The sequence below is a fragment of the Portunus trituberculatus genome, chromosome 45, assembly GCF_017591435.1.
Source record: "Portunus trituberculatus isolate SZX2019 chromosome 45, ASM1759143v1, whole genome shotgun sequence".
Lineage (NCBI taxonomy): Eukaryota > Metazoa > Arthropoda > Malacostraca > Decapoda > Portunidae > Portunus > Portunus trituberculatus.
This window is the reverse complement of record NC_059299.1, coordinates 2,490,676-2,509,088: the sequence shown is the minus strand read 5'-3', so window position 1 is coordinate 2,509,088 and position 18,413 is coordinate 2,490,676. Positions and strand designations below refer to the sequence as shown.

Sequence of the window (18,413 nt, the reverse complement as noted above, 5' to 3'; positions counted from 1 at the left end):
AATAAAAAGGAGGTCAGAGAGAGAGAGAGAGAGAGAGAGAGAGAGAGAGAGAGAGAGAGAGTCACATATCTACCTACCTACATACATACACACATATATATCATTTACTGTAAAAAATAACACTTTGCAATATAAGAAAGAGAAATTATAATAGAAAAATACAAGAGGTAGGGAAGGTAAGAGGTCCACCTGTAGAGAAGCCAATTACACACCTGATGACACCTGTAATTCCCAGCCAAGCCATTACCTGTGTTGCGTCGTGTGTGTTGTTAGCAAGTATTTATTCATGAGGTTTTAGTGTGTGTGTGTGAATGTATGTCTCTCTCTCTCTCTCTCTCTCTCTCTCTCTCTCTCTCTCTCTCTCTCTCTCTCTCTCTCTCTCTCTCTCAAGGTTCGTGATGCTAATGGTACACAAAAATCTTAATTGTGAGGTGAGTGAGGAGGGAAATATGTTCACTACTTTTCTCTTTCACAATAACGAACGAATAAAAAAAAAAAAAAATAGAATAGAGCTTTTAGACTTTCCTTTTCCGTGACTTTTGTTTGTCTTTCTGTTCTATATTCTTTAGTAAGTGTCTTTGTGAAAGCGCTCTGGCCGAGGTGACGTAACAAACTTGGACGGTAAAAAGGCAAATACCAATGGAAAAACTAAAATAGCACAACAGTTTATTGCGAGTATTTTTCTACTTTACTTTCTGCTCTTAAGGGACGGTCTCGGTGCCTGGCCTGTGTATGTGACTCGCGACCCTTTACACCAAATAGCAGCGGAGGGGGTGTGTGTAGTAAACGTGAAGGTCAAAGAAGGTAACGACAGTAATAAGGAATAATTTACCAATCATGCATTTTGACGACTGATTTAGCGCCAAGAACACGCTGTTGTGCATGACTTCACGAAGGAGGAATGTGAAGGGAGGAGGAGGAGGAGGAGGAGGAGGAGGAGGAGGAGGAGGAGGAGGAGGAGGAGGAACAACGAGACCAGAACAAAAAGAATGAGAAGATTGAGGAGAAGGAGGAACGAGACAAGGGCAAGAAGAATGAGAAGAATGAGGAGGAGGAGGAAGAGAAATAAGACAGAATAAGGAAAGAAAAAGAGGACAAAATATAGAGTGTTTAGGATTATATAGAAATACCAAACAGCTACACACTTATATTCATCATTTGCATATTTTTAGAACTTATACAAAAGGAGAATGAAAGAGAAAATGAGATGTGGAGAAGGAAGAAGAAAACGAGGAGGAGGAGGAGGAGGAGGAGGAGGAGGAGGAGAAAAATCGTATGAGGTGGAGGAGGAGGAGGAGGAGAAGAAATGGCCTTGACATGAAAGTAAACAAACCAGAACAACATGGTTGCTCTAATCAACAATGTATCAATATGTAAATCACTCACTTTCTTCCCGCCCACCTCATCAAAACCGCCTCTTAAGAATCACTAAGGCAAATTTACACACACATCAACTCCCCTATACACTCTTTCCTTCCCTCACCACCTATACTCAGCTGTGTGTGTGTGTGTGTGTGTGTGTGTGTGTGTGTGTGTGTGTGTGTGTGTGTGTGTGTGTGTGTGTGTGTGTGTGTGTGTGTGTGTGTGTGTGTGTGTGTGTGTGTGTGTGTGTGGCTCGTATTCTCAAACATCTCTTTACGTTACCTTCACAATTTTAAAGTCTTTATCTAAATGTACACGAATTTTTAAAGGTGTTTTTACGGTTCTAGAGGTAGATTGGCAAAATTTCTACATTATCAACTAGAGAAACAATTGAAGACCCGGCCAATCATCCCTGTGGTCCTGGAAAATAGTCGTGGTGAGAAAATAAAGAGTTTTAAGCAAGTTTTTATGGTGCTAGTGGTAGATTGACAAGATTTCTACATTATTAACTAGAGAAACACCTTTGAAAACCCGGCCAATCATCTCTGTGGCCTTAGAAAATAGTCGTGATGAGAGAATAAATAATAAAGCAAGTTTTTACGGTTGTAGAGGCAGACTGACAAGATTTCTACATTGTTAACTGGAGAAACATCTTTGAAAACTCGACCAATCATCTCTATGGCCTTGGAAAATAGTCGTGGTGAGAGAGAAAAGCGTTTTTAAATACGGACTTGTGTGTGTGTGTGTGTGTGTGTGTGTGTGTGTGTGTGTGTGTGTGTGTGTGTGTGTGTGTGTTTGCCTTGTGCATTGGCGGTGACTTAGCGAAGATATACCATGAGTTACGTCACCCAGCAACGTCGTACATAGTTACCAGAATATCGTACACGGACACAGACAAACATACGTACACACACACGGGCGAGCGGTATCGTGACAGCTGCGTTATTAGTGCGTGTTTTTGTCTGATTTATCATCTACGACATGGACAAAAAGGACGACAAACAGAGGAAGAAGACAAGGAGGATATAATGGAAACAAAAAATAAACAAAAATGTAGATAAGATAGGTTTTTTGTGTGTATATGTGTATGTGTGTGTATGTGTGTGTGTGTGTAGAGAGAGAGAGAAAGGAAGAAAGGAAGAAAGATAGAAGGAAAAAGAAGGAAGAAGACGTATAGCGAAGGGAATGGGAGGGGAGGGGAGGGGACAGGACGGAAGTGTGCTCATCACTCTTAAATTTTTACGCGTCCTCTTTTGCTGTCGCGCTGAACCATTCATGAATAATCACTGAAGCTAATCGTCTTTACCTTCGCCGTGCGTGTCATGTACCTGTACCTGTACCTGTACCTGTACCTTCACCTGTGGCCCCATTCACCCACCTCTGTAGCTCCTATAACCTACATTTCCTTACTCATCTTTGACATGCAACTAACTTAACCTGCCAGTGCTCCGTTTTCTTTGCCCTTTCTTATCTCTGTAGAGAGAGAGAGAGAGAGAGAGAGTGGGGGTTGTGGTAGTGATATAACGTGAAGACTGCCTGTGTGTGTGTGTGTGTGTGTGTGTGTGTGTCGTTATACTGAGATGATAAAATGCGTTGTGTTGTGTGGACTGTGTTTGTGTTGCCTGGTGACGCTCGTATGTGTGTGTGTGTGTGTGTGTGTGTGTGTGTGTGTGTGTGTGTGTGTGTGTGTGTGTGTGTGTGTGTGTGTGTGTTTTAATGCGTATGAAACTTCGAGGAATTCATTAAATTTAGACTACGGTATTAATTTTGTGTGTTGTGTGGTGTGTGTGTGTGTGTGTGTGTGTGTGTGTGTGTGTGTGTGTGTGTGTGTGTGTGTGTGTGTGTGTGTGTGTGTGTGTCTGTGTGTGTGTAGTCGGCTCAAAGTTAGATTAAAACGATTCTCTCTCTCTCTCTCTCTCTCTCTCTCTCTCTCTCTCTCTCTCTCTCTCTCATTTCACACCACCACAACTACGATTTAATTACACCACAATTTCACACACACACACACACACACACACACACACACACACACACACACACACACACACACACACACACACACACACACACATTTTCCATCCAAGTTTCATATTTTAGCAACGTTTCCCCTCCAAATTATTATCAAAGAAAGCTGGTTCGTGTTCTAGAGAAAACGAGATTATTGTTACTTATTATTTGCAAGCTACTACTACTACTACTACTACTACTACTACTACTACTACTACTACTACTACTACTACTACTACTACTACCCATTGATTATTCGCTATTAGCCTCCCTATTACATCTACTTAAGTACTTAATCGAGCTGCGCCCCCCCCACACACACAGGGAATCAATGCAGCACATCACACTAATCACACGTGCTTAAGTACACACCTGGCGTCTCCTTTACCTGGAATTCAAGGTGCGCACATCAAGACAAGGGTGCCAGCGTGCCTGCCTCGCGAAACACACCTCACCTTCCTTTCTCTGACGTAAGAAGATTAAGTCAGAGCAGGAAACTGAGACTCAAAGTAAGAATATGTATGTTGAAGGAAGGAAATGTGTGCAGTAAGGTGTCTCACATTTGTCCCCTTTTCTTTCGGCTCACTGTTGGCCTGCAAGGGGACTAGCAATGAAGTGGGCCTTTTTTTTTTTTTTTTTTTGTTGTCCTTGGCTGGCTTCCCCTCCTGTATAAGATAAAGAATGTTAAGTTTAAATAAGAAATTGTTGGAAAATATTCACATACGTTAGCAAAAGTAAGGATATGCAATTATGCATGTGTAGAAGTAAGGAAATGTGCAGAGTATGGCTCCTCACGTAAGAATATTGAGTTTAATTAAGATATTGTTGGAAAGTATATACATACATTAGAAAATTTGAAAGAAAATGAAGGTTTGCGTGAGAAAATTAAGTTGAAGCAAGGAATGGAGTCAGAGAAATTGTAGAAGCTGTAAATTTTGGAAAGAATATACTTACTTATGCAAAAGAAAAAAAGGCAAAAAAAACAAAACATGAAAAATAGATAAAACAAAAATCCAGAAAACAAACTCACAAGTACCCGCAATGGAAACGAAAGAAAACACCGACTCACGCGAAGAAAAAAAAAAAAAAACAAACACTCAAGACAGAAAATCAAACACAGTAGAGAGAGAGAAAAGTACGCCAGAGAAAAAAAAAAAGAAGGAAAAATGACAGAAAGACGAGACGAGACGAGCTGAGTTAACAAGACACAAACAATGAAACTCGGCTGAGCTAAACGTATACAAGAAACAAAACGATAGAGAGAGAGACGAGACGAGCTGAGTTAAAAAAATAGAAACTGTAACTTAAACGCATTCTGGCTGAGCTAAAAACGATAAAGAGAAAAGGAAAAAAAAACGAGACGAGCTGAGTTAGAAAATAGAAACAATATCACTTAACGTATTCCGACTGAGATAACAATACACTAGAAACAAAACGATAGAGAGAGAGAGAAACGAGACGAGATGAGTTACAAAATAGTAATGTAAGTTAACGTATTCCGGCTGAGCTAAGAATACACGAGACAAAACGATAGAGAGACGAGATGAGACGAGCAGTGTAAGTTAACGCATTCCGACTGAGCTTAAAAGTACACGAAAAACAAAGCAACAGAGAGACGAGAAGAGACGAGGTAAGTTAGAAAATAGCAATTTAAATTCACGCAATCCGACTGAGCTAAATATACACGAGAAACAAAGGACGAGCGGGGTACAAATCGAGCGGAATACAGATAAAGTACGAACGCGTGGACGGAAAAAGCTCTCAGTACAGCAAAAAGCAAAGCAACAGCGGCGCCACCGAGCGAGGAATGCATCAATGACTACCAGTGTCTTGCCTGTGATGCTCCAGAGTAGAGAGTGATCGTATATAACTTAGCCTAGCGCCACTTGCACGCCCCTGTGGCTTCCCTTCTTCCTTCCGACTCCCTCCTGACGCCTTGCCTGCCTCCTCCACCCTCCCAATGCGTCACCAGCGAGCGAGCAGCATGTGCATGTGTCGCTGGGTGATGATACTCCCTCTAGGATGTTCCAGACCTGAGATTCCAGTGTCCAGTCACCGCCGAGTCTGTTAACTTCACTGTGGACTTCATTTCTGTTAAGGGTTAGGCAACGTGTACTATTATTACTGCTATTACTGCTTAGTTCCTGTTTTCACTGCTGAGGATTGACTTTTTTATGTATTTTTTTCCTCAATTTCCATTTCTGCATTTACGAGTTTTTGAGTTCTTTTGTTTTCTTGAAGTTTGTAAATGATACGGGAGTGAGCGAATGTCATTTACCCTCCCCAAAGAGTTAAGACTGGCGTATGAGGTGACTGTCTACTGCTTGCTCCCTTGTCTCCCGTTCTCTCCCCGTCACTGCCCTTCCCCACCTCGCCTCCTGATGTAGCTAGACCGACAATATCACTGGAGGCTGCGTGTCGCCCTCCCATCTCCGGCAGTTCCCTATGGCCTTTCTGATGGCGGTGTGACCCTTCCTCCTCCCGATTCCTTCAGTGTTCCTTCCCATTCTCCCCCCTTCAGTGGCTCCTCCCCCTGTGTTTCATTTGTCACCAGTATTGCTGTGGTGTCCTGTTGGTAGCCCTGCTGTGGGTTAGGTCAGGTTGTGTTGGCTTTGTTTGTTTCTCTAGGGAAGTTTCGTGTTTACTGTTAGATGCTCTTTTGTTTTCCTCTGTTTTTCCTTTATTTTCGTGTAGATAAAGGGTTTTTTTTTGTCGTTTTTCATTTTATTCTTTCTGGTGTTAGGATTATAGCTTCTCTCTCTCTCTCTCTCTCTCTCTCTCTCTCTCTCTCTCTCTCTCTCTCTCTCTCTCTCTCTCTCTCTCTCTCTGCTAAACCACTTTCACAGTATCACTTTCTTTTTAGACACTCCTTTTTTTTTAGCTCTTCATTCCCTTAAACAGTTTTATAATTAAGAAAAAGACAACGTTAATATATTCTTGAGAAAAAAAAATCACTTATATTAATTTTTTTCAGTCTTCAAACATTTTTCTTTCCAACATCGCTTTCAATAACAAAAAAAAAAAAACAGCAGGAAAAGGATTAATTGACTGATAGGAACACGTTTTCTTTTTTTTTTAATCATTCTAAAAGGAAACTGAGCTACAGAAGTTTTTTTTTTAATTTGAGCGCCTTTTATTTAAACCCCTTCAATACCAGGACATGTTTCCATATTCATTCTGCTTGCTTACTATTTGATCACTTTATACAGCTTCAGAAACTTAGGTGGGGGATTAAAAATAGTGATGACTCTGACTATTAATCTTCCGACCTCCATAGACCCTTCCTAATGTCAATAAAATCGTCTAATCACACCCAAAACTCAAGGTAGAAATGCGTCCCAGTACTGAAGGGGTTGATATAAAGAGTAACGTGTTCATTATGTTATTTTGAAGAGTGAAGTTATTTGACCTTAGTAGTGGGTGGATGAGATAGGCGGATGGTTGGCTGATTAGGAGAGTAGTGAGTGGAGAGAGGTTAGGTGTGGTAGGATGATAGGATGGTATAGGATGGTAGGATGGTTATAGGATGCTTACTCTCAGCTGTTTTATATGTTTCTCTCTCTCTCTCTCTCTCTCTCTCTCTCTCTCTCTCTCTCTCTCTCTCTCTCCTCCTTTTTCGATTTTTCATGTGGTTGACTCTAATTTTTGGTGTTTTTTTATTGATATTTGTTTTGGGATTCACACTCTTTGGTTTGGTTCAGTTGAGGAATATGCTCTCTCTCTCTCTCTCTCTCTCTCTCTCTCTCTCTCTCTGGTGTCCAAAAGCCATTCAGTGTACAAGAAGACACTGTTTTATTTGGAAAGGAAAACGAGGGTCGGTAATGTCTGGCACGGGAAACTGTGTCACTAAGTCATTATTATTATTATTATTATTATTATTATTATTATTATTATTATTATTATTATTGGTATTGTCATTGTGTCCATCACCATCATCGTTATCATTACCATATTATTGTTATTATTATTATTATTATTATTATTATTATTATTATTATTATTATTATTATTATTATTATTATTATTATTGTTATTATTATTGTTATTGTCTTTTCTGTCTTATTGTCATGTGTGTTGAATGAATTGTGCTATTTAATGTATACTCTCTCTCTCTCTCTCTCTCTCTCTCTCTCTCTCTCTCTCTCTCTCTCTCTCTCTCATGTTATTTTCTTCAGTGGTGTGTACTTGTATTTTGAACATTCCGTGTACGTGTTCATAATATTTGTGTTGTTTCGTTCACAGCAAACATTTTTCTTTAATCTTTTTTTTATCTTAAGTTTCATCTTCAAAAAAAAAATTAATAAAAGTTATATGCATTTCTTTATTTGGATTATCAGGAGCCCTTATTTATTTCCATACCTGAAGTTACATACTAACCTTCCATTTTGCCATATGTGTTTAGATTCTGTTGTTGTTGGTGTTGTTGTTGTTATCATGTCATGGAGTCTTCGTGTTCTCGTGTGTGTGTGTTATCAGATCTCTTCAGAACACCTTGTATAGCATAGACTCCCTAGGGTCTCACTTCAGTTCATCTTTGCATAGACTAATTCAGAGTAGCAGAATTTTACACTAAGTTCAGGATATGTTTTTTTTACCATTTATTTGTGGATTTTTGGTATCCTCCCTATTTCCCCCATTTATTTTACGCTCCATAAGCCTCTTTTGTCCTCCCCACATCCCCACATGATCCCCACAACACCCCTCCCCATTCACAGTGTGTTCCCAGTCCCCTTGTTTCCTTCCCTTATATTCCTCCCTTATCATGCCTCCCTTCCTCCCCCTCCCCCGGTCCATCAGTCCCTCCCAAAGCCGCCATGTTGCCCTTCCCTCATAACGTGTCCCGAGCGTCATGACCTTGAATGCTGGGATTAGCTCTTACCATGCATTATTTTTCCCCTTTACTGCCTACCGCTGTCCGGTCACCACCACCACCACCACCACCCAGCATGGAGTAAGTAATTCAGGGAAGCCGTACTGACGCCCTTTTGTGTTTTCTCCCCCTTATGTGACGTAACCCTTAACCGTTAACCCCTTAGCCCTTAGCCAGCTCCCTTAACTGTGCTTCACTAGCCTTGTTTTCTTCTCTGTCTTCCTGTTTTCTCTCTCCTCCCTCCACGACTGATTCACTGTTACATGTATCCCCGTTTTCTGTTAATTTTCACGTCACTAACTGTTTGCATGGCCACAGGAAAAAGTAGAGGGAATTTGAGGGTAACTGTTGTATTTTCCAGTTACGTGAAAGGGTGTAGTGTTAAAAAAAGAATTGTTTCAGAAGTTGTTGTCTGGGGAAATGCCTAAACACGTGTAGCAGTGAAAGAGTTGACAATATAATGCTTCGCTATCTTTCTCGTCCTTCATTTTCCTTTTTCTTTCCTTGATTTTCCTTTTCCTTTCCTTTATTTTCCTTTTCTTTGTTTTTCTTTTCTCTTCCTTTATTTTCCGTTTCTCTTCCTTCATTTTCTTTTTCTTTATCTTTATTTCCCTTTTGACTTTCTCCATTTTCTTTTTTCCCTTCCTTTTCCTTCATTTTCCCTTTTCCTTCCTACATTTTCCTTTTCCCTTCCTTTATTTTCCTTTCCCCTTCCTCCATCTTCCTTTCCCCTTTCTTTTTTTAAACCCTGATTCCTTGCTACCCTTCTCTTTTTCCCCTCACCAACCCTTCTTCTTTTTTCCCTCTACCCTATTTCGAGTCACGTGATTTGCCCGCCACCACCACCACCACCACCACCACCACCACCACCACCACCACCGACAAGGCCATAGTAAAAGTAACAAGCACATTTTGCACATTGTAACTTTTTTTCTTCCCTTAACGAGTCTTGTCATAATATTTCGTGGTAACAATTTGGTTTTGTTCTTTTTAGTTTGTAGTAAGGTAGTTGTTGATTTCTCTTTTGTTAATTGTATTTTGTTTTGTATCGTTTTTCATTCTCTTTTTTTTTCGTAGGAGTGTGATTGATAGATTAGATTAAAACCGGTAGTTGAAAATGTAGGTATGTTGACTCTCTCTCTCTCTCTCTCTCTCTCTCTCCTGCTTGCATTTCTCTAATTCAAAAAATAAAATACTCATCACATTTAAATCCCCAAAAGTTTCTAAGTTATTTTGATTCATCGCAATTGTACATAACATTTTATTTTATTATTTTGTGTAATGGCAATGTAATGGTGTACTTTTATTTATTTTAATCTTTACTTATTGCTTGCGCGCGCGTGTGTGTGTGTGTGTGTGTGTGTGTGTGTGTGTGTGTGTGTTATTGAGATCAAAAAGCTTCGTAAATAGAAAAGAAACACAAGTCTGCTTTTAGATATTCATTTCATTTCATATTCTCTCTCTCTCTCTCTCTCTCTCTCTCTCTCTCTCTCTCTCATGCTTCATGGTCGATTTATTGAGTCATGTATCCGCTTATTTTATTACTACATACATCTTTTCCATCTTCCTGTAGTGTTTTCATCAGTTTTTCCTTTCTCATTAGCACGGGTTTTTTTTTCTTTTATATTGTATTTATTTATTCTTTTTGCTAATCCTCATATTCTTGGGTGTATATATATTCTTTTTTTTTCATTCTTTGCATTTTATTTCGTACTTTCCTGCTTTCTTTCTTTCATGGTCTTATCTTTATTCAATTTTCTATCATTTCTTATCGTACCTTTCATTGTCTACATCTACACACCTCACAATCTCCTTTATCTTATATCTCTCCATCTTATTACTAGATTGCACACGTGACTTCTAATTAATACTGGTACTGCGCATATTTTCACCTTTTCTCAAGCTTACATCTATATTGATACTAACACTATACTGTACGTGTATCCTTTGGCCAAACCTGAGCATAACCTGCTGTGTTATCCTTAATATTCTACCCCTTTCCTTTATTTGTGTTCGCCTTTTCCTCCTCCTCCCTGCTAAACTTCTTCCTAAGATAGCCAACCAGCGGGACCTCACATTTGGTAAGCACTGCACATAGTCGAGAGAGCCACACGCCGTTCTGACCTAAAGTAGTGATGGTTTGAGTCTTCCTTCAGGTCTGCGGCGATGCAAGTGTCACGTGTATTTAGTAGTTTACCTAGTTATCGTAGTTATGATCGCCTTGCCTTAGAATGAGAATGCAAGTTTTTTTTTTCATTATTTACTTTTATACATCTATACTTCTGTCATGTCTAGTAGATGAGTTGGTTTGCATATCATGGTAGCTTCTGTGCATCGTCACCGGTATCTTACAGTGCCTTTGTAACACTGGGGTCAAGTAGTGAGTACAAAGCGGATACGATCAGCTGGGGGTACCGGGGTTCTGGGCGGAGCTAGACACACCGGCACAAGAAGGAGATTGCGCCGCCCGCTGTGGCTGTGAAATCTCGGCCAGTGACTCCAAGATGCGGATAATGTGCCTGTCTTCATCTCCTGCCCCTGCCAGCCCCGCCCCCAGCAGCACCGCCTGTAGTCTACTCCATCTCTGCGGTCTAGCTGGTAGCGCTAACGGGAGGTGTAATGTCATTTAATCTTGTCCACATCCCACTCACCCAGCGGGCCTCATAACACTCGTCCTGCCTCACACATCCTCAGAATTAATTTGCTTCGTAATTGCACTCACATACCATATAATCGTCAGCCATGTGCGTGAGTAATGAGTTATGCGTGAGGAGTGGAGTGAACATGAGTGTGTCTGTGCTGTGAGCTGCTGCCAAGTACTAAAAGTAGAGTGTAGGTAGTAGTGAGTAGGTCGTCTGTACACCACCTGAGCCACGCCCCTGCTGTGCACCGCCGCGACACCTCCATCATAACACGAAGATCTGAAATGTGTTCTTTCAATTATATTTCGAATCACTGAAAGCGTGGCTGGCTGGATGGTGTGCAGACTTTACTGTAGTTATCCTGAAGTCATCACTGTCTTTATAATATTGTCATACAGTTTATGTTTTTAACTTTTCAGTGCTTGTGGAAAGATGTGTGTGTGTGTGTGTGTGTGTGTGTGTGTGTGTGTGTGTGTGTGTGTGTGTGTGTGTGTGTGTTTACGCTGTTCTGATGTGTCCCTTTCCCCGCAGGGACGGCGTGGAGCACTGCCAGCCCTGGAGCGCCAACACAACACAACAAATAGACTTAGCCTTTAATATATTTTTTATGGTCTACTTTTTTATACGTGTAAGTAAGCGTGAGGTTGTCTGCTCTTGGGAATGACCGAGGGATCCTTCTTACCTTGAAATTTGTTATCCCCCTGTGTTTCCTCTGTGTGTCCATGAAGTTTCTTACATTGAACTCCTTTTCTTATTCTATCAATCCTCTACCATGTATGTATAAATGGTTGTCTTTTAACTAAGGCTGTCTTGTTAGAAAGTGGCCCTTTTAATAGGAACAACCCTGAGTACCTTTTTAATGTGTGCCTTTTTGTCGCACCTCTACTTCCCATAAACGTGAGGCATCTCTTCTCATTATGTGGCACTTAAGTCCTGTTGATAAGCCACGCTCGTCTTGATCAAACTGTCGCATCGTTCCATCACTGTATCAGCTGTGGCGTCTCGCTCTCCGCCACACTCCCGGCCATCCTTCTCCACTAGTCTGGAAACACTTGTCTTTTTTTCCTTCTCGATATGGCACGACAATATCAATATCCTGTTTAGAGAAGTATCTCCTTCCCCTTCTAAGGTCAGCACTTCTGTATCATATCAGTGCAGTGTTGTGCAGACACCAGCAGGCTCATCTCAGGTGAAGGCTCTGTTGATCATTAAATGACGTCATTATTATTATTACAAATACATATTTTGACCGATATTGATAAATATCAAACATGACGATTACTTTGTGTTCTAAATTAGGCTTTCTCAATGTGGGCCATATGGCTCCCCCGGGGCCTTGAGAAATTTTCAGGGGCCACAGAACAAAATTTGGAAAATGAGGGCCCACCCGGGGGTGACCACTGGGGCCACAAAACTTCCTAAGTTTGCGTTGCTCATTTATTATAAGCTTATATAATACATTTTATTGCGGGTGTTGACACACGGTAACACGTACGGAACACTAAGGGCTGTACCAAGAGTCGCGAAGGCCAAGGCACGGACCTTCCCTTCGACCAGCAAGGCAAAGCCTTCGCCCTTACCTTCAATCCGTACCAAGAGTCGCCGTGGAAGGTAGGGCCGCGAGAGGTCTGCCGCTAGCATGAGTTGGTAACAGTTGTTTCGGTATTGGTATTGGTATGACTGTAATCCGGATTTGAGCTCCACGAACGACAACAAAACCACAGTGCGCGCTACAAGAATGGAGGGAAGAAGCTGTGACCGGGCCTCGCCACTCACGCACGAACCGAGAATAATGATTCTCAATTTTGTAAAAGAGAATAAAGACTTGCAAGACCGCTCAACAAACCCAGCTAGCCTTCACAAGAAAAAATAGCTTGGGAGGAGATCACCAAGTCATTTAATGCCATTAACATTTTTTAATATTAAGATATTTATAGCTAAATAAAAATTCAAGATTTTAGCATCAGCTGGTGCTTAGAGAGAAACTGACAATGTGAAAAGAGGCAGGCTCAGGTAGTGAGTAACAAGCCCACATGTGATCAGAGTTATTGAATATCTGTGTCCTCAAGCATTCCTTATTGAAAACCTGGCTTGCCACACACTTAAATAATTTTTCTTCTTTTCAAGTTTTGTATATGTATAGCAGTTCTGAATGTTTATTGTTGTTGCTCAATTTCACTATGTATTTATAACAGGTTTATTCAACAACTTTACAGACTGCAGTGTTTTCATAATTTCCAGAATTCTTAACTTTCTTTTTTTCTGTATCCTTCCATTATCCCTAAAGTGGTAATTTATCATGTGTTTGGAAATCACTGTCTTACAAAATCCATATCAAGAAGCAGTGGTAGTTCATTACAAGAGTTGAGAAATTTGTATTCTTTGGGATCTGCTAGACCACAATTTGTATGCATATCATTAAAAATTCCATAGTTAACACATTAGTATAGTCAATCATGAATTACATTAATCATGGCCTGAAATGGTTTGGATACAGGACTATACATCTTGAGAACTACAATACTGTCAGTATACCTATACTTAAATCCTTGCACATCACACCCAACTCAGTGAAAAGTTATCTGTTGACTTAGCTTTAACATTATTGCACTCAATGCTTATGTCACTCACTGTCTTTGTTGAGAGAGAGAGAGAGAGAGAGAGAGAGAGAGAGAGAGAGAGAGAGAGAGAGAGAGAGAGAGTTTGATAAGAAGTCCTGGGTTAGTGTGAAGTGGGGTGCTTGTGAAATTCTCTGTCTACATCCCTACATACATCTTTGTGGTTTTGTTTTAAACCTGCTTATACAGGCTAGTATTTACCTTGTGACTGGCTTTTCTTTGCATACTTTGACAGCCTTCTGTCTGTTGGCAGTTCACCTGTCACTTCCTATTCTCCATTAACTCATGCACATATTTGGTCTTTAATAGGCTTGGATGATGAGCTCACTAAAGAAAATATTTATTACCATGAAATAAACAGTGTAACTTTCCTGAAAAACGAAAACAAGCTTCATAAAACAGCTAGGTGGCGAGCTTTCTGGATCCACTGCGTTCTTCCACCTCGCGATTTTAAGGCGATCCTTCACTATTATAAAAAGAATAGTAACTTACGTGGAAACATAACTATCGGTTTTCCGAGATTGAAAATATTACTTGATGTTGATTTTAGTTCATACTATTCGTTGGTCACTACAGCTTACGAAAATTATAAAATATTTCTTCAAAGGTCATGTGGAAGACACGGGGGCACCCATGCCTTCCCTTCGACCTTCCCTCTGCTCTTCGTTCCAATAATGACAGCAACTCTTGGTACCACATTACCTTCCCTTCTACCCTCGACCTTAAACCTTCGTGACTCTTGGTACGGGCCTAACTCGTGTGGGTTCGGTGTCTCGGTCTTGTAAACAAACCCGATGCGTGAGCCACGAAGCTCCTCATTAACTGAGAGGAATCTTGATTTGTTTGTGCATTACTCCGGTCAGTTTTATTTTGCTGCTGCCATCCTGAGAGAAGAAAGCCAATAATGATCTCGTGAAATGTACCGCGTGAAAATCCTGTTAAGCTGAACTCTCATGCATAGACTTGTGTGCGTTAGACTTTAACGTACCCTAATGAACATGAGCATTGCCTGAGATGATGTCAAGGAATACTTAATCTTCCTGGAAAAGAAAATACTTGCTGATAATTCTGCTAATATTCAAATTATAAAGTAGATGAGCTGAACACAGCCTCATTCCCTACATATTGGAGCTCTGCTTTCCTTCTGTCCTGCTGTTTGCTTTCATATTTCAGACTCAATCCCTTGGTACTTGTTCCTTCTTTTTGAAAGAAAGTAGTCTTTGTGGGTGACAGTGTTAAGGTTTATGAATACAAGTGATATATGTGGTTACAGTATGTTTTAAACCTACTACTACACAATAGCCTTCATGTTATGTTTATGTGGCAAAATATGCTACAGGAAGTAGATTGCTTCAAAATAAGTTTTTTTTTCTAGATGGGTTGTAGTTGATATTATAAGAGTTGTGTTATTTTCCCTGCAGTTTATAGCGGCGAGTGATAAGCTGTGGTTCATGCTGGAGATGTACTCCTTTGTAGACTACTTCACCATCCCCCCATCATTTGTCAGTATATATCTGGACAGAACATGGATAGGTGAGTCAAGATTACCATGTGTGTGTGTGTGTGTGTGTGTGTGTGTGTGTGTGTGTGTGTGTGTGTGTGTAATAAAGGGGCAGTCATATTTTATACTATATACTACAGTATGTAGTAGGTATTTGTTGCATTATCTAATTGAAATAACACCTTGACTTGATCTTTTAGTATGCATTAATGTAAAGAGTTGATGAAGCTTGTAAAACATGGTGGTAACTCCATTAATGTAGCATAACAGTCCCCTCGAAGAGAGTCAACCTGCTTATTGGAAATGTTTCCCTCTGATAAGACTCATATGTGATTCACTATTGTACTGAACCTAATATTGGGTAATAATCCCAATCCAGTACTGCCACTCGGTACACTATTGTACTGACCATGTGACCATTCACAGGGCTGCGTTTCCTCCGAGCCCTCCGCCTCATGTCAGTGCCAGATATTCTGCAGTACCTGAATGTCCTCAAGACATCATCCAGCATCAGGCTGGCACAACTCTGCTCTATATTCATTGCTGTGTGGCTCACGGGAGCGGGCATCATTCATCTGGTAAGGTGTTCAGTGTACTATGTGGTGATTCATTCTGGTTCATTTTTGACACAAATGAAATCCGGTGCTGTAGGTTCTTCAAAAAATGGAATTTTAAAGAAAAAAATTAGAAGATATAATCAATGAAAATCTCTTATATAACTTTATCATCATCAAATAATTTTATACCAATTTTCATAAGAATTTATTTTTGTATAACTATTGAGTTGTTTTCAGCCCATATACTTTTGACAACAAAATGTCGCAGGCAAGCTGAATGTTATGATAGTCACATGATCAATATGTATTTGCTTCTTTGATTCAGTAAGATCCAATTTTACAATGACATGTACATAAGAAAATAGTGTTGTAGGTGTAAAGACTTTAACTTGGTTGGATGGATTACAGCTGGAGAACTCTGGTGATCCTCTCACATTTGAAAATGCACACCCGCTATCATACTGGACGTGTGTGTACTTCCTCATTGTCACCATGTCAACCGTGGGCTATGGTGACGTCTACTGTCAAACTGTCTTTGGAAGAACATTTCTCGTCTTCTTTCTTCTCGTCGGTCTGGTAAGTTTTATTCCATTTAGATTTCTGTATTATTATTTAGCTATTAATATAAATTCCTATACAAGCTGGAATGCTGAGTGCTTTCATAATTCCCTAAAATTACTATCTATAGTATTTCAAGTATCAGCATTCATTGATGGTTTGATATGTATACTTATATATATATATATATATATATATATATATATATATATATATATATATATATATATATATATATATATATATATATATATATATATATATGGTTCTAGCAGAAATGTTAGTGTATTTTGGAAGTCATCACTGATTTCTTCAGAAAAAGTTTGGCAATGACTTTTTAAGCTAACAGCCAGTTTCTCAGACATTCCAGCTTCTTAACAGTGATTAAAATTATTAAAGATTGGTTAGTCATTTCCAATGAAAAAAGGCATAGTTTAGCAGTTTGATCTTGGGAATAGCCATATAATATTTACTTATATACATATGATTTAATTGTAGATAATACTGTATCTATAATACTTGGGACTTATTGTGTATCTTTGTACACAACAAACAGTATCTCTAATTGTTTACAAATGACTTCTTTCAATTAATGTGACATAGCGTTGGAATTGGCAGTGTTGATAAGGGGACTCAAGAAGATTTTTCCATAAACTATGTTTAATATATTTCTTGTATCTTTTGCACACAAATTAATTTGTTTCTGTTGCTTTTTCTCTCTTGATCCAAATTTCTTCTGTTCAGTACTATCTGCTACGGGAATCACCTGTCACGGGCGGGTGCCACCAGTGATGGTTAGTGTTACTGGTGGCACTCGCCCTTTTTCATGCACCCCACCCATCCGGGGCTCACAGTGTACTCTCAACACATCCTGTGGAACAGGACTTTCATTGTACACCATATGTGCTGCATTTTTGAGTGTGTGCAGGTTCTTGCAATGAGGGTATTGCCCCTGTGCTGACCCACCACTGCTGCACACACTCCACTGTCTGCTGCTGCCACAAGCTCTGCTGCTCGTGCTCTAGTCCTCATTAATGCTACACTAGTACTCATATATATTGAACCAAAATCCATAATAAATTTTGACTCAGAATTGCTGCTTATTCTTAATTAAAGTATGTAATTATATGAAATAAATGTTACTTGAATAAATGTGCAAGTGAATTTGTTTGAGTGCTTTATGATGCTGGCACATGACTGTGATGCTGTGGCTGTAACAACCTGTAGTGTAAGCTGACTGTGTTTTGGTGCCACAGTACATCTTTGGCACCACACTGTGCGCCTGGGCACCGCTCGGCTGTGGGTTGCCCAGCTATGGCTACTCTCACTTGTAGCCCACTTAGTTTCCTGGATTTATGTGGTGTCGGTTCCTCCTTTGTCATTGTCAAGAGTCTGTTGTAGATGAGGCTTGCATACCATTTCTGAAGAATGTAAACACCTCATAAACACCTCAAGCTTTATCCTTGCAGCAACACACCTAGCTGGGTTTGAATTTGTTTTATTTTATTTCATCTTTAATTAACTCACTGCAGTTATTAATTCCTGTTTTAATTTCCATTACCAACTTTTTTCATTTATTTCTTCACATTACAAGCTGAAGTGTCAAAACAGTGATAGATATATTGAATGTGATAGCACAGAACATACACTGAGGCTCCTTGTTGTGGCTGGACAGAACCACTAGGCTTGGGGTGTGATGTGTACTTTTAGCTTACACTGCCTTTAGAGCAAGTTGCATATCAGGACATGCGACCACAACACAGCTTCACACAATGGATCTAGGAAAATACCTGTATGAAAGGAAAATGTATATTGTATTCTAGGAATGTAAGCTCACTTACTAATGATAGCCCTATTTACTGCATGGAATTTTAGAAGTCTGATTGAGGCATTATGCACCAAAATCCAGTGGTTCTGATACAGTTTGGTTTAGAATAAAGTAAAGTATCAATTTTTGCCTTGAGTTATAAATTTCAATAACAGTAGAACCTCAAATGTTGACAAATCTAAATGGTTACAAAATTATAATAATGATAATTAGTTAATTACACCAGTACCTGTGCAGGGTTCTGAGGTGACACTTACTTTGAGTGTCTTCTCAAACAGTAAAGGCAAACAGCTGCATAGTTCCTTTAGAGTCATTGAAATCTTAATAAAAAAACTGATATCAATATCTTAATTGAAGAGCAATATGCTGTGACACATTTGTGTTACTATTTATACAGCCCAGGACCAGTAGAAGAATGTTCCTGTTGGGTTGTATCTTCAAATACCTGATATTCAGTGTTTATTGCTTTC

At 39.7% G+C, this 18,413-nt stretch overlaps 1 protein-coding gene across 1 annotated transcript in view; it reads left to right on the top strand.

The window, feature by feature from the left end:
• The window catches only part of LOC123519683 (calcium-activated potassium channel slowpoke-like), a 253,402-nt gene that overhangs the window by 165,688 nt on the left and 69,301 nt on the right, over positions 1-18,413 (top strand). Inside the window, 5 exon segments of the mRNA XM_045281184.1 lie at positions 8,315-8,320; positions 11,413-11,509; positions 14,921-15,032; positions 15,427-15,578; positions 15,966-16,133. Of these exon segments, the coding sequence (XP_045137119.1) occupies positions 8,315-8,320; positions 11,413-11,509; positions 14,921-15,032; positions 15,427-15,578; positions 15,966-16,133 (535 nt within the window).